General features: G+C 43.9%; 1 protein-coding gene across 22 annotated transcripts in view; it reads right to left on the reverse strand.

Moving 5' to 3' along the window:
* The window catches only part of LOC135113598 (partitioning defective 3 homolog), a 95,884-nt gene that overhangs the window by 28,113 nt on the left and 50,330 nt on the right, over positions 1-17,441 (reverse strand). For 19 of the 22 annotated variants that reach the window (XM_064029058.1, XM_064029084.1, XM_064029074.1 and 16 more), the window contains exons 2-9: positions 9,067-9,609; positions 5,573-5,773; positions 4,594-4,830; positions 3,462-3,632; positions 3,026-3,174; positions 2,033-2,233; positions 1,614-1,738; positions 667-896 (exon numbers count right to left, since the gene is read on the reverse strand). In XM_064029058.1, coding sequence (XP_063885128.1) covers positions 667-896; positions 1,614-1,738; positions 2,033-2,233; positions 3,026-3,174; positions 3,462-3,632; positions 4,594-4,830; positions 5,573-5,773; positions 9,067-9,291 — 1,539 coding nt within the window. In that variant the 5' untranslated portion in view covers positions 9,292-9,609. Of the gene's footprint in view, positions 1-666; positions 897-1,613; positions 1,739-2,032; positions 2,234-3,025; positions 3,175-3,461; positions 3,633-4,593; positions 4,831-5,572; positions 5,774-9,066; positions 9,720-17,441 lie in introns of all 22 variants that reach the window. The other 3 variants (XM_064028937.1, XM_064028917.1, XM_064028993.1) reach the window with 3 other exon arrangements.

The raw sequence follows: 17,441 nt of genomic DNA on the forward strand, positions 1-17,441 counted from the left end.
GCCATTACAAAACATGCAAAGGAGGTGGGACATGGGTGCAGCATGCAAGGCAAGTGTGGTCAAGTCAGTGTCATAGTTGTATTAAAATTCATCAATCCTGAAACAATTCACAGAAACTTTTTGAGTAATACATTCAACTGTCAAGGGTTGCAGGTACAATGGGAGAACTGAATAAAAGCTGTACAACATGACACTACTTGATCATGTCTGCAAAATTCAAATCAGATTCTAAATATGAAAGTTAGGAAAGTACTGTTATATACTTGCTCATAATAAATGGTATATCAATGACGAAAGATTCACATATCAGGACAGAACTCTTTCAATATTAGCTTTAACAACTAAGAACTCTGGCTGGCACATGTTTTACATGATTGAGTGTAAAAAAAACTCTGCACCTCCTTTTTGCTGTTCTGAGAGACAAATGGTTCAAATTTGAATCTTGTTACACTTTTCATCAAGGCTGTCTTTCCAGCAGTAAAAGGTCAATTTCAATATTTTCAAGGTTCCTGCTCTACCTTCATCTTCCAAAGTCATATATATAACACTACATATCCCTAACTTGAATAAAATATACAACATACCAAAGCAAACCAATACATCATTACCAAAAGATGGAGAAAAAGAGTAAATAAACAAATAAATAAAAATAAAAATAATTCATACCTTAGGTAATATATTCTTGATATAGATTGGTGCCTCTCCACCAGCTGGGTTGTCCCGAGTGGTGATAGAAAAGCCAAGCCCGTGTGGTCCCTTGGTGAGATTTACTGTCACCCGCCGGCCCAGCTTACGAGTGTTGCTTTGGAGGATGACTGCCTGAGTCCGAGATGAGAGTGACATACTCCCAACCTTCCTTGTGGCCGTCACACTTGCCACTTTGGCCCCCCCTACTGCTTGAAGGAGGGAGAAACAAATGAACAATGTCAATTATAGGCTTATTCTTACGTAATTACCTTACAAAAACTTGTGTTCTTTCTTTGTAGGCCAGGATGACGGAAATTCTTTTTATACCAGCTTACAATCACATGCATGCAATTGTCCAGTTTCTTATCAATATTAGCACCTCACCTGCTATCTATCTATCTACACCTGACATGAAGAATCCTCCCAAAAGGAATTGTTATACAATCCTCCATTTATTCTTGCCTTTAAATAAATCAATGAAGTCAATCCTCTTATCCCCTTCTCTCATATTCTCCTATTTCACAGAATGCAGTCTCTTCTATCCAATACATGTACAACAATAATAAACACTCTTAGTCATATCACTTTCTGCAAATCTTTCTACAAGACTAGACCAATTTTGGGTAATCCATTTGATCCCCTTAACCACTCCATTCACTCACTTATACCAGATATAACAAATCTGTTATGTTCACTTTCATTACTTTTACTATCCATTCTTTGCATTCATTTCAACTGCCTACTTCCATGCTTGCAGTAGTGATCTTCCTTTTGAATGGCATAATTATGAGGAAGAAAATGTTGTACTCAACCTGATACAGATCTGTGATGTGATGACAATTTATGATGATGCAGCCTTTACTTTAACTTCAATAGTTATAAAAAAAAAAACATGTGGTTAACAAAATTCAAAACTGAATACTCACTCCTCTCCTCGCCCTCCACCAGCTCAGTGCAGGAGCCTTGCCGCTGGTGATTGCTCCCCCGGCCCTTCACCACCTGCAACCTCAGTTCAGGTGTCTGCATGGCATCCTTAAAAATTTCTTGCGCTCTGGAAAAGTTTAAAGGAATAATCTTTAAACATGTGAATAAGCTATTATTAAGGTTATGAATACAATCAATGCTCAACTTAATTCCTTCTCAAATGCACAAGGCAATTCATTGATAGATAAACAAAGAAATAGCCGAAGTTATCATGAACAGACACCTCATGGTTCCAGAGTATGAGGTTAAAGTATTCTGAATAGAATCAATGACACATTTCACACTACTATGGTGGTATCACAATGCCAAACTGACAACACTTCAGATATACAGATTTTAAAAGTAATCCTTATGAACTTACTTTTGAAATGTTACATTGTTCAGAGATCTTCCATTGATTTCTATTATTCTATCATGGACCTGTATCCTGCCATCCCTGGCTATCCTGCCTGCAGGTTCCACCCCCTCCACCAGCAAGCCCTGGTCATGGCCCCGCCCATCCGTGCTGGGAATCACGTGGATCCCCAGGGGACCGCGGTCATTGCTTAACACCACAAGTATCCTGAAAAGTGGATTCAAAACATCACTATCCTCTTTAATTATGCACTGATAATTTCTGCAATGCAGTGACTAACATGTCAATGAACAAAGTGGATATGAGAGTAGTGAAATATTATGTAAATTTAGAATGTCCAGTAAGGGTAGAAAACTGAATTGTGGAATGTAAAATATAATGAAGAGCAATAAATTGTAGTGGTTTGATTACTTGTGGAAAATGGATGAGTGATACTCGCATGGCAAGAAAACTATAAGCTCAAAACACTCAGTCACCTTTCGGAATGGGTGATCATGCCCTTCCCATCTGTCATGCTCCATGGCCCTCCAAGTTGGAGTTGTTACCATCCTTCATAAAGATTTTACTTAATATATAATTTTTATTGTCTAATTTTTATTTTTTTTTTCAAGCATTCCAGTAGTAATCAAATACAAGTAAATAAATACAAGCATAGGATAAATAATGTAAGAGGATGAATCTTGAAAAAATTGTATGATGAAGTATTGGACTATTTGAGATAAGAGAGGATGGGAGTGGAGAGGAGTGTGCAAGGATGAAATGTACAGACAGGAGCAAGTAGCTACACTTCAAAGTTCTGTGGTCACTTCACTGGAAAGATTTCAAGGAATATGCATAAAAGTATATAAATAGCCATATGGATAAATTATCCATAGCACATGAGGATTTCTAAAATGTTAATTGTGTATCCTTCATAAACATAGACAATGAAGAGATCAACTGAGATACTCTGTCAATCCTTCCACACAGGCAAGACCTCATAGGGAAGGTGGGACTCACGTGTTGGTGTCCTCATGAGAAGAGTCTCTAAAGTGGAGTGGAGAGGAGGATGATCCTCCCAGTGGCTCTCTCCTCCGCCCCTCACTCCCTGCCAGCACGTTATCAGCTGCATCAGCCCAGCGTGCCATTATGGGGTTATCTGACAACACCTGGAACAGAGCATGGATATACTTCAGTCATCTTTCTTAATACATGAAGTAAATCAACCTGTAAATATTATATTCTTGTCTTGTAATTTCCCTGAGTGATCAGTTTCAGTCTTGGATCCCAGTTTTATACCTCACTTGCTTAGCATAAACAGGCTTGTTGATATTACATACACAGATATAAATAAAAAGTAAATTAAAGTTCTTCAATCTAGTCTCAAGACTGAGACAATCAAGTGGCACAAAAAATTAAGAATATTCCTTATAAAATGATCGGCTTGCTTCCTCACCTGCACGGAACATCTGTTGTTGTCTCGGGTGAAGCGGCTGAAGGCGGCAGCGGTAGAGTGGTGGGAGGAAGTAGATGAGGAGGGGGTCTTCTCCTCCCCTGAGCCTTCTCCCCGCTCACCTGGATCCACCACAAAAACGTTGTCATCCTCATAGGAGCTGTGACCGTCTTGCTGCAACCCAACAAGTGTTTTGTCTTCAGGTAAGGCACTCAACAAAATAAGCACTTACATTCTGTTAATGTACTATATGCTGCCTTTCCTCTTCGTAAAACTTGAAATAAGTACTTTCCTGCCTTTTGTATCTATTTTACACTGAATCACCATATACTTAAAGGAAAGTAAAGAAAGATGATCACATATTATTGATCAGGGGACTTAGATTTCACTGAGAAGATTAAATTGAGACAAAACTCTAAATTTAAAATAACAACAACAGTTTATTTCTTGCTCTGTGACTCACATAACCCAGTATATCAAATTTTAATCTTTTATACAAAGGAATTATCTCAGCTTGGATATTGATAAAATTATACCCAGTGTGTGAATGGGTCTTGCTAAAACAAACAATATACAAGTGAAAATCAATTATACAAGTAACCTTGACTGTTTCACTGTTATAATAATGCCATTGGAAGTCTTCTGTCTTTTGAAAAAAACTTGAGGATGGAGTCAGAGATCATCTCTGATCTCTGACTCACCAAAATAAAGACTGAAGTTTTAGCCAAGAGGAAAGCATAGCACACTAAAAACCTATGCCCCTGATACACAAAGAGGTGACCAATGAGACAGAAATGCAGTACGGAAAACTCAGGCTGAGTCAAGAGTATTTTATAGAGTATTATGTTCTGACTAGAGGTGTTTGTTAGAAATATAAGAGAACATAAAGTAGTACTCCTGTTTTAGTCAGATTTTATCTACCACCTTTCTTATTCCTTGCCATAAAAAATAGAGAAATAAACAAGGCAACAAGGTGGAAACAAATAACAAATCTTGTCACACTCACTAATTCATTGACAATATAGAGTAGTATTCCTGTTTCAATCTGACTTTCCTCACCTTTCCTACTCTACACCACTGAATCAGATAAGTAAACAAGGCAATAGGATAGACACATGAATCTTGCCACACTCACTATAGTCTTCATGGGTGTTGAGCTGGTGAGTGCTGGGTTCTGATCCTCAATGATGGGTGCCGCAGACCATCGCTTGGTGGGGTCTGGGGGGGCACTCACAGGGGGGATGGGAGACAGACGGTTCAGTGCCGGCTCACTGCCCCGCCGAACGTGGAGGGGTGGAGGCGCTCCGCTCAATTCCTCTCCAGTGATCTCTATGTCATTGCGGGTGAACGGAGAAAATTTGTGCTCCACATCCTGATGGGGAAAGAGTAAGGGTTTTAAGAAGGGCTATGGCTATAACCCCTCCTCTCTCTCTCTCTCTCTCTCTCTCTCTCTCTCTCTCTCTCTCTCTCTCTCTCTCTCTCTCTCTCTCTCTCTCTCTCTCGCTCTCTCTCTCTGTGGTTACTTTTTTCTTCTAATGTATCAGCCACATGTTGCAGATTCAAAATCATATACAAGTTCTCTCTCTCTCTCTCTCTCTCTCTCTATCTCTCTCTCTTTCTCTCAACAGAAACCTTCCTAGCACAGGCCATCTACCTCTCCTCAGCCTACTCTAACCTTACCTCAATAAGTTACCTCAAGTATGCCACCCTACACACACACACACACACACACACACACACACACACACACACACACACACACACACACACACACACACACACACACACACACACACACACACACCACTTGCCAAGCATATGGAGACACTTAAACACAACCCTACCTTACCATAGGAACACACACACACACACACACACACACACACACACACACACACACACACACACACACACACACACCTAACTCGAATTTCAAGACAAGAGTTTTTAGACACCTAAGGAACTAATAATAATTCCTTTTCTATTAATTCTTTAGAGAGCACCAATTAAGAGTCTCTCCTACATTCTTTCCCTTTTCATAATCTTTAACCATCTTCCATAACACATAAAAAAAACCATCACAACCCTTGCCAAGAAAAAGAGCACATCCTTACCTGGAAGATATCAGGGGAGGGGTTCTCAGAGTCGGATGAGGCCGAGGTGCCATCCCCACCTTGGTGCTCATGTGGCTGCTCCTCATACAGGGCAATGATCTGCTCCCGGTCATCAGCTACGTCATTGAGGCGGTCATCGGGGTCCAAGATTCCTCCGTCCAACTGCTTGAGGTTGTGTACCGTGACCCAGGAGTGCGAGGGCTGTGGGAGAGAAATGAGGGGTTAGCTAAGGTTAGGTTTTCTATTTCCCATTGAAAGGGATACTGCCAGTACCTTCAAAATAATTAGTAAATAAATTAAATAAATTTCTTAAATGTTACCTTCCCACATTGAAAGTAAAATGCAAAATACAAGAAATAACCAACTTGCTTATTTGTTTTGTAGCTTTAATTTTTCATTAATAGTAGTACACAAAATATTCAAATCTGTAATCCAGTACATACAAATAAGATCATAGAACACTTTATACACTTCATTTTGTAACCTGAATGCTCTCTCTCTCTCTCTCTCTCTCTCTAACATATTGCTGCTAAGACATTACCTACCATCCATTTACTGCACACTTAATCAGCTGGAGTCTTTATAACATTTTGAGCCTCTCCTTATCTGAGCCCTGACAGTGGCTCGTGTACTGTCCACTGATAAGTACGTCACTCCTCTAGTCAGCGGTGCCATTATGTTCTGACCTCATCCTTGAATTTATGATGTTCACTAGGTAAGACACAACAGTGATCATCATAATCTTAGATATATAATATACCTGTAGCTTGAACCACAGGGAGGAAAAATTATTTACATACTTGACTTCCTCCTTCCTTTTAGCCATTTGACTACAATGGCTTCCCCTCAAGTTTAATACGATAGTGTGCTGGAAGTTTCAGTACTACTCTGAGATACACCACCAACAGTAAAAGGAATGATGGGATGATTCAAACCTTTTAGTGCCTGTGATTTTAATTTCTGTTCAATTATACTGTCTAAGATTACCTTCTATCTACTTGGCAGTCAAAGGTTTAAATCTATATCTGGATGTGAGTGTGTGCCTGTCATAAACATCCCTTAAAACATCAACTTTGGTTCAATACTATAGTGAATTCCTGCTCTTTGCATGCACCTAACTGATAATCTTTCAACAACTCCAAGCAAGACAACAAGGCAGTGATACAATCAATGGATCAGCCTATCCAATAATGAATATCTATTTATATAAAGTATATACCAGGCTGACATTTTCTTTTCTTCTTTTCATTTATTCTAGTATAATAAATATCATTAAACATTACATATTGATTAGTTTTCTCTGTCCTTGATATTGCTTGTATTGCAATATTTATCAAGATTTTTATCAAGGTGCAACACTGTAAAGCTGGCTCTCTCTCTCTCTCTCTCTCTCTCTCTCTCTCTCTCTCTCTCTCTCTCTCTCTCTCTCTCTCTCTCTCTCTCTCTCTCATAGCTGAGGGATATAAAAGAATGTATGTGAAAATGAGACACCATCCTTAATTTTGTTGAACTGCATTATTACTTCCTTGGCATGCTCTATGATGTCAACACAGGCTATGTAATCTTATCCTGATTATCATCAAGCTGTGCATGCATACCAATGCTGATAGAGGACATCATGAAACATGAGGCTATACTATTTCAAAACATCAATATCATCATGTAGCTGCTCCATTAGATTAATGTTTCTTAATAGCTAATTTATCAAACTCTCTACATACAATCTTTAATGATGCTAAATATTGGCCAAACATATCATGTAAGGACAAAAGATTGGCCACAAGTCCAGGACAAATGGCACTTTCACAGATAATCCTTGCAAACCCTCTCATGTCTTCATACACACCTCACTCATCCATTCTCTATGAAGGTGACAGACTGACCTTCTGAGCAACAGCAGCAAATACTGGTCACATCGCAGATAAAGAGTCATGTAATTACAAATTTTGATAGAAACTACTCAGTAAATCCACTTCTAGCCCTTTTGCCAATAAATTGAAAAAGTCACTGAAGTCCTGATTTTTTTTTTCCATGAAATATGTTAATGTGGAAGTATTTGAGCCATCCCATCAAAATTCCTTTCATTACTTCGTACTGGATATTTGAAAGGGAAACATTCAGTATCATTAGGACTGCATGTGACTGTATAACACAAGATAATTGAGATTCTTTATGAAACTTAGGAATCTTCAAGAAACAAATATCCTGGATAGTTTTAGTCTCAAAATTTGAAGGTCTTTTTTAGTAAGGCAGGCTTTGGAATGTCACTGTCTTTCCTATTCTGTTTACCTGACAACTATATGATCAACAGCTATCTCTACAGGTATCATTCTTCATAAAAACAGGACTTCAATATTAGCTCTTTCTATCATGGCTGTTAACAAAAAAGTATCAGGAGTAGCATGCTTTGTGTGGACCCATTCACCTCATCATTTTGGGAACTAAGAGGCAAAGCTGGGTCACAGGAAGCTGACATTATACAAAGGGAAAGGAACCAGCAGATAATGGTGATGGATTCAACTCTGAACAAATATGTCCTGGTCAAGGCCATGCATACCTGTGGGAACAAAGAGATGAAAGCTTGTCTTCACATCTGTCTCCCAGCATCTATACAAAATGAACCTGGTTGTGTTGTATAGGAAATTAAGTAACTTTTGATGTATAATGAAGAGTGAACCAGAAATTCAGTAAGCTTACATGTGAAAAATTTGTGATGAGGCTGTACAAATGATTGTAAAAAAAAAAAAAAAAAAAAAAAAAAAAAAAAAAAAAAAAAAAAGCCTTTTAATATGATTGTTCTTACTTTTGAAATGGGAAGGCGTCTGATACTTTTCCTACTCTACTAAATATAAACTTAAAAATACCTATACATCAGAGAGAAATAATCTTGAAAATCACTGATGCCCTAGATGAAATACTCGTACTGTACATCTGAAATCTATGATGAGGCGGGAGTCGCTGAAGCGTCGACAGCGGGCCCATACTTTGGAACGCTCTGTGCTCTCAAAAGCAATCATTCAATGCCACAAGCAATTAATCAAGTTTCCACGGACACTTTTCCCATTGATGATAGAGAATCCTTGTTAAGTATCACTAAAATTATGTAGAGACTTGAAAATCCATTAACTTATTACATATCATCTTAACGCAGTCGCGATAGACGCCGAAAGGCTTGGGAATGAGGTTCCGATGGTCGTTGAAGCGTTGGCAGCCAGCGCTCAAGAATAGTGCGTCGCGGCATTAACACACCGTGACGAAGAATTGGCTCACCTCAACAGAACTGGACCCTGAGTCGGCGATTTTTCCACAACATTCCTTCACTAGGGCGTGTCCATCAATTTGGAGGGCGATAGGAAGCGAACGGGAAGGAATGCTATCACCAACTAACAATCTACCATGACGGAATGTTGGGAGCACGCATTAGCATAGTTTTGTCAGTGGGCGGCGTGTATACAGTCAGCGTGCGGCCTCAGTTCCAGGCAGCGCCACCTTACCTTCTTATTGTGAGCGCGATCAAGCGTCTTGTGGTGTTTGTGTACGTTGTAGGAGTGGGAGCGGGAGAACAGGCGGGTGAGCTTCTCAGCCACGTTGACCACCTCCGAATAGTGAACCTTGAGCTCGCCGGGAAGGTTAAGGAGGCTGCGGGAGGCGCCACTGCCGCCGACGGTCACCGCGTGGGAGGGAGGTGCGGCAGCCACACTCCGACTCCTCATGCGCATGGTGGTCGAGGCGAGCTGGGGCGGCGGCCTCTGCCTGCTGCTCTCCCCGCTCGCCCGCCTCTGGGTTTCACTTCAGGCAGCGAAAGTCCACAACACTGACGGGCTCGTTCTCGTGATAACACCTTCTCTCTCCCTCGCTTGCCCGCGGCACAACACACACACACACACACACACACACACAATTAACTGGTCCACCTTTAATGCGTTTCCGCCCGCGCCTCGCTTCTCCTGTGGTGAGCTCTCACGTCTTGCAGTGTTCACTTTAATCGGTCGTTTTATTATTTTTCGTTTCGCTCGTCACATCCCTCCACCTGACATCTGTTAAGGGGATGTGGTCTTAACATCCAATTATCGGTCGGGGGCCTGGATGCATTTATCCCGAGGCCGTGATAGCTCGCTCACATTAACACTCCTCAGCACGCATGCACCTGTCAAGGACGCGGGTGGCGTGAGCAACCTTCCGCACAGGACTCTGAACAGATTGCTATATGAGAAAGTGGCAGCACTGTTGTGTTACGGAGGAGTGTGTGTGGTCTCGCGCGGATGCTGTTATTGTTGTTGTTAGTGGTGGTGATGGTGGGAGTGGTGTTGTGGTGGTGGTGGTGGTGGTGGGGGTTGGGGTGGTGGTGGGGGGTGGTGGTGGTGGTGGTGGTCTGATGTTACCGAGGAATGCGTATCAATGCGGTAATGAGTTATCGCGGCAGTTCCGTCCCAGCCGGCCTTGAGTCAACCCTGAATACCAGTCGAGGAGATCCTTCGGTGCTCGTACAAAAAATGGTTGGTGTGAGTGTGTTGGAGGGTTGGAGGGTTGAAGAGGGAGACATGGGGCGGAGTGGCGCTGAAGGCGGGGCAAAACAACAGGTGTATCCCCGTATAGAGAAGACAATTGCCAACCTGGGATACAAAAACATGCCTCGTGGAGGAAAAACAGAGAGGGCGCTAGTGAGAGGGACAGTATGGAATAGGTGTAAGGAAGGTGTGAGTGTTTGCAATGAGCATCGCGGATTCCTGACGGATGTGACGTCACGCTCGGCCCTGGACAAGGAGGAATGCGGCGACATTGTGAACACTTCCACGCCCTCTACAATGCCTTTTGTGGCCGTTGCACAATTGATGAGGCCTTATAAGTCACATCCAACACCATCTCCCCCCCCCCACAAGCAGCCTGCAGCAATACTATATTCTCCTGCCTCTGTATCGATGCCTCCTAAATACAACTATCCACAAATGCTCGTGGGGCAAACCACTAATGAAAACAAAGACTCGTGCAAGCTCATCCTTCGTCTCCCTTTTTGCCTCCCTCCACCATTAGAGATGCGGCACGTCCTCTCTCTCTCTCTCTCTCTCTCTCTCTCTCTCTCTCTCTCTCTCTCTCTCTCTCTCTCTCTCTCTCTCTCTCTCTCTCTCTCTTCCAGTGACTCAACATCAAGCTTCTGGACGACCCGACCCGCCACGACCCCGGCCTCCCTTGTCTGTCCCGCTCAACTCAGGCCAGCCCCCGCAAAGCACTCACCGCTACAACAACAGTTCCATCCCAACCTTGGCAAATATTTTTTTTTTTTTTTTATGGAATCTCTCTCTCTCTCTCTCTCTCTCTCTCTCTCTCTCTCTCTCTCTCTCTCTCTCTCTCTCTCTCTCTCTCTCTCTCTGTATCTATCTATCATCACTTCGCTGATTAAGGTCCTTTTTTGCAAGCTTTAAGGTGAATTGAGGGAGTTTCGGTCGGGGTGATTTAAAAGGAAGGGGAAAAAAGAAACTTTAAAGGTTCAGGGAAAAAAATTAAGACAAAAACAGCTCATAAATGGTCGTTACAGTGGAGCCTTCACACGACAAATACACACACACACACACACACACACACACACACACACACACACACACACACACACACACACACACTCTCTCTCTCTCTCTCTCTCTCTCTCTCTCTCTCTCTCTCTCTCAGGCCTTCCTCCACGACTCAACTCCACCTTCACAGCCCTTCACCATCACCTCCACCTCCATCCAACCACCCTGCTCCTTTTCAATTTCCTTCACTAAATTCTATTCTCTCCCTCCTTCTCCTCCATCTCTACCACAGCTGATCAAACTCTTACACCACATCCTACCACGGTCCTCCACCTCTAACACATCCTTCCACCACACACACACACACACACACACACACACACACACACACACACACACACACACAGGTCTGAAGGATAGGCGCCAGAAAGGAGGAATTCCGCACATTTCCCCCTCCCCTCAACACCGGCGCCCTTCTGCCAGCCCGCACCCCCCCCCTTCCCAGCTCCCGTCCACATTCAACGACTACTATTTCCTCTCTCTCTCCGCCCAGCCACCCAACAGGCCGCCCATCACCCCGCCACGCCCTCACCTCCCCATCAACAGACAGGACGCAGCAGCAGCAGCAGCATCTCTGTAATCCTTTGTCAAGAGCCAGACCCCCGCTTCACCTCTCTCTCTCTCTCTCTCTCTCTCTCTCTCTCTCTCTCTCTCTCTCTCTCTCTCTCTCTCTCTCTCTCTGGTGCTGTATGACCTTGTTTCGGCGCCAATAATTTTCCAATTAATCAATTACTCTCTCTCTCTCTCTCTCTCTCTCTCTCTCTCTCTCTCTCTCTCTCTCTCTCTCTCTCTCTCTCTCTCTCGTCATATGACCTTGTTGCGGCGCCACAAATTTTTAATCTCTCTCTCTCTCTCTCTCTCTCTCTCTCTCTCTCTCTCTCTCTCTCTCTCTCTCTCAAATATCTGCAATATATATTTTTCTCTTTTCTCCTTTACATTTACTTTCCCCACCCCTCACCTCCTCACCTCTCCCTGCATTCCTTTTTCCCCTTAACTCCCATTCCTCCTCTTCCTTCATTTCCAATTTCGTTTACTCATTCTCACTTTCCTCGCCCTTTCCTTACTCTCTCTTTCACCTTTCTGCGTCGACTGCGTCACCCTCCACCACTTCTACTTTTCAATTCGCTGCGCGCCATCCCAACTCTTTCACCTCCTCCTTTCTCTTTCTTTTCTACTTTTTTCCTCTTTGCCCCCAGACGAGGAGAAGGGAGCGCTTTGGAGAGACTAGCAGCAGATGGACTCTCCTATCAAGCACGGGAACAGCACGGCGTGGACGGCGGGAAAGTATCTGCTGAGGCCGCTGCACCCTCACTTTCTACCGCCGTCTGCCCGCCCGCCCGTCACCGCTGCGTTATGTAGCTCTCGACAAAAACTTCCCACGCAGAAGGTTACCAGCTGGGGCGGGCAAGACAAGACAAGGCTGCTCCTACTACTGGTGGTGGTGGTGGTGGTGGTGCACACTGGCCGGCTCTCTGCACACACACACACACACACACACACACACACACACACACGAACTGGTCTGTCAGGCTTCGCTTCTCAGGCAGATCCCCACGCCCAACACTCCAACAGCCCATGCCCCGGCACGCCCTCACCTCCACAACCCACAGCATAAGTCCCGACTCCTCGCTCTCTGCTTCACTCCCTTCATCGGAACGGTATGGTTTTCAAGCACTAAGCCACTAACCGACTAAGTGGTGCTGTTAAGATTGTTTTAGTTATGCTTGTAATATGTAAATCTTGCTTGGATTTATAAGTTTCATAAAGGATTGCAAACAGCAACACACCCTTAGGTCCTTCCTTGGCTATCTGCACAACTCCACTACTTGAAAAATAAATAAATAAATAAAAATTACACTACGTTAGATAGAGGTGTTGTAAGAGTTGCCAAGAAAGTGACCCTTTAAATTTTATCAAAACATCCCTTCACACACACACACACACACACACACACACACACACACACACACACACACACAGTACTTCATCCCCTGCACCAAACAACACACTCTTTGACCTCACCTCAGCTCATGTGTACACCTACTTTACTCACTACACACTACAGCACCACTATTCCACCCAACACTGCGCCACACCCCTTTCTCTCGCCGCCCCTCAGCTGCGCCCCGCCCTCTCACTCATCCGTGGATCTCGCCTCTTCGTCAGCTATCGGGCACGGTTATTCCCCTCTGGACATTTAACCCTCTACACACAATTTACTCATTGTTTTTTGACCGTACTGTGTGACCGAAATTAATGACACTGTTCAGTTTAGGTTAGGTTAGGTTAATATATGAGGGAATGTCTGCAGGGGGAGGGGAAATGTCCATGAAGGGGAATTTTCAGGGAGGGAAGATGTCTGGGAGAGGAAAATGTGAAGGGGAGAAAATGTAAACGGGAAAAATGTCCAGGAGGGAAAATATCTAGGAGGAAAACGTCCATGAGGAAAAACATCGGAAGGAAAAATGTCCAGGAGGAGAAATATCAAGGAAAATGATGTCAGAAGGAAAAGTGTCCAGAAGGAAAAATATCAAGGAGGGAAATGTCCACGAGGAAGCTATCCACGTGGAAAATGTCCGGGAGGAAAAAATATCAAGGAGGAAAAATGTCCAGGAGGAAAAAAATATCGAGGAAAAAATATCCAGGAGAAAAATGTTCATGGGGAAGAAATGTATCAAAGGAGAGATAAAAATGTCCATGGCAGAAAAAAAAAATCTCCACGAAGGAAAATATCTAAAAGGAAAAAAAAATCCAGTCAGAAAAAAATGAGCATAGAGGAAAAGATAAATTAATGGGGAGAAAAAAATATGAAAAAATAAATAGAATAAATAAATAAATGAATAAAATAATAAATAAATAAATAAATAAAACTGTTCAAGGTGGATAATATTACTGGATAATATGCCCAGCCCAGGCCAGCCCACAGGCACACTTCCACGTCCCTCCTCTGAGTAACAGTTCACCCACCCCTTGGCGCCCACCTCTCACAACCTCCCGTTAATATGCCCTCGCCTTCCCCCCCCTCTCTCTCTCTCTAACTCCTTCCACCTTCCACCACACACCTTCCTCTCTTCCTTTCCCCTTCCACGTGCCCTTCAGATCAATTCGTCAACAATCACACTTCTATTTCCCTCACTCCTTCCTCTCACCACCTCCCGTTACCCTTGCAAACCCCACGACCTTGCTGCTCCGCCCTCCCCCACCACTACCACCACTACCACTACCACGAAAAGTACCACCACCTTCTTTTCCTCCTTTTCCTTCTATTTCTTTTCTTTCTTCCTTTTCGCTTCCGATTTTACAGTATAATACGAGTACTCAGTCAGAGAGAGAGAGAGAGAGAGAGAGAGAGAGAGAGAGAGAGAGAGAGAGAGAGAGAGAGAGAGAGAGAGAGAGAGAGAGAGAGAGAGAGAGAGAGAGAGAGAGAGAGAGAGAGAGAGAGAGAGAGAGAGAGAGAGAGAGAGAGAGATTTTATGTTGAAGGTGAAGGATTACTCAAGAAGGCAACACAGAAGTAAAGAGCGCACACACACACACACACACACACACACACACACACACACCTGCATCTGTTGACCACTAATAACGGTGCTCTTACCCACACGATGCTAAGTTGTGTGTGTGTGTGTGTGTGTGTGTGTGTGTGTGTGTGTGTGTGTGTGTGTGTGTGTGTGTGTGTGTGTGTGTGTGTGTGTAAAAATAATAATAATAATAATAATAAACGGTTTATTATTTAGGCAGTCAACAAACTGAAAATGTACATAGGGGGTGGGGAAATACTTGACATTAATCCTGAAGGTAAGTGTGTGTGTGTGTGTGTCGACTAGGGGAGAAAGAAGGAAAGGAACTGAAAGGAAGGAAAAAGTTGGAGGTTGGATTAAAAATTACATTTCAAAGGAGGAGGAAGATAAGGAGAAGGAGGAGGAGGAGGAGGAGGAGGAGGAGGAGGAGGAGGAGGAGGAGGAGGGTTGAGAAGAAAGGTTACTGTTGAAGGCCTATAATCAATCCCCCCACCCTCTCTCTCTCTCTCTCTCTCTCTCTCTCTCTCTCTCTCTCTCTCTCTCTCTCTCTCTCTCTCTCTCTCTCTCTCTCTCTCTCTCTCTCTCTCTCTCTCTCTCTCAACATGTTTTCTCTCCTTCCTTGCCTAGTTCAATGTCAACCTCTTCTTACTCCCCTCCACTCCCTCTCCTTCTCCCTCCTCAACCCTTCCCTCCCATTTCCCTCCCTCCCCAGCCCAGATCTGTCGCCAAGTGTTACTAGGATGAAGCTGACACCCCTCCCACCCACCAAACCCCTCTCTCCTCCCCTTCCTTCGTCTTCTACTCCCCCTCTTCTCTCTCTCTCTTACTTGATGACCCTATTTCCTCTCCCTCTCACCTTTGATGTTGCTATCCCCCCAGACTCTCTCTCTCTCTCTCTCTCTCTCTCTCTCTCTCTCTCTCTCTCCCCAGGTGTTAATGACCACTGGCCATGTTACCCTCCTCCTCCTCCTCCTCCTCCTCCTCCTCTCCTACCGGCTGACCATTGTCCTCCTCCCCTTCCTCCCCATGCCCTGTTCAGATTTACATGCCAATGGTATCAAATGATAGCAAGGGCGCGCGCGTGCACACACCCACACACACACACACACACACACACACACACACACACACACACACACACACACACACACACACACACACACACACACACACACACACACACACACACACACACACACACACACACACACACACAGCCGTTGTCCGAGCCTGAAGAATGTATAATGCCAGTGCCCAGATATAAAGAATGTATAATTTATTTGAACAAGTAGTAAACAGAGAGAGAGAGAGAGAGAGAGAGAGAGAGAGAGAGAGAGAGAGAGAGAGAGAGAGAGAGAGAGAGAGAGAGAGAGAGAGAGAGAGAGAGAGAGAGAGAGAGAGAGAGAGAGAGAGAGACCACAAATACAAAAAACAAAAACCGATTCACTAAAGAAACAAATAAAAGAAGAAAAACAGACAAAAATCAACAAAAAGCAAAAAAAAAAAAAAAAAAAAAAAAAAAAAAAAAAAATCACACCAACAAAAACAGACAAATCAAACAGAGAGAGAGAGAGAGAGAGAGAGAGAGAGAGAGAGAGAGAGAGAGAGAGAGAGAGAGAGAGAGAGAGAGAGAGAGAGAGAGAGAGAGAGAGAGAGCAATGAGTACGCACACACGACCGACCACCCCGTCACCCTAACCAGCCAGCCTCCATACGACGCCAGCAGGGAGGGTAAGGGAGGGGGAGGGGAGGGATAAGACAGAGGGATGGAGGAGGGGGGAGGGAGAGGGGAGGCATAAGGCACAAGTCTAGAGGGAGGAGAGAGATTTGGCTAAAAAAAAAAAAAAAAAGAGGGGATGCTGAGGTAAAACACAGTTGTACTCAAGAAACGGTTCATCCTCACTGACCGTTAGCCTACCTGTCTCTGGCGACGAGGAAGGTGAGGCAAGGAGAGAGGAAGAGAGGGAGAGAGGTTGAGGGAGGGAAAGAGGCTGATAGGGTGTGAGGGAGAGGAAAGGAGAGAGGCTGATAGGCTGTTAGGGAGGAAGGGAGGGAAAGAAGCGGATAGGGTGAAAGGAAGGAGGGATGCTGCATGACGAAGGGAGAGAGAGAGAGAGAGAGAGAGAGAGAGAGAGAGAGAGAGAGAGAGAGAGAGAGAGAGAGAGAGAGAGAGAGAGAGAGAGAGAGAGAGAGAAAGGCTGTGTGTGGAAGTGGTTACATACAAAGGATGACAAAGGATAAACACCAATTGATCCTTAAATCCTTCATGGCCTGCTTGATTACACTAACCAATGGCAAGGAAGGAAGGAAGGGAGAGGATGGAGGGAGGAGAGAGGGAGGGAGAGAGAAAAGGAGGCAGAGGAGGAGGGAAGGAAAGACTGACAGCATAATTTGTGTTTATTCATATAATCTTACTACCAGTCGAGAGAGAGAGAGAGAGAGAGAGAGAGAGAGAGAGAGAGAGAGAGAGAGAGAGAGAGAGAGAGAGAGAGAGAGAGAGAGAGAGAGAGAGAGAACCAAAACATTTCTTATCATTTCCTTTCCTATCTACTTCCTTCAATATTTTTTTTTCCTCTTCCTATGTCCCCTTTCATTCACTGTCCTCTTTCCTCTACTTCTTCCATTCCACATCCTTCCCTTCCCTTCTCCTCTCCCATCTCCTCCACTAACCGTTACTGCCTCTGCCCTTCATCATCACAACCTTCACCACCTCCACCTCCACCTCCTCCTCCTCCACATCCACATCATCATTCACCATCTCTTCCTCTCTTTCAACATTATCA

Source organism: Scylla paramamosain, chromosome 2, assembly GCF_035594125.1.
Source record: "Scylla paramamosain isolate STU-SP2022 chromosome 2, ASM3559412v1, whole genome shotgun sequence".
Classification (NCBI taxonomy): Eukaryota; Metazoa; Arthropoda; class Malacostraca; order Decapoda; family Portunidae; genus Scylla; species Scylla paramamosain.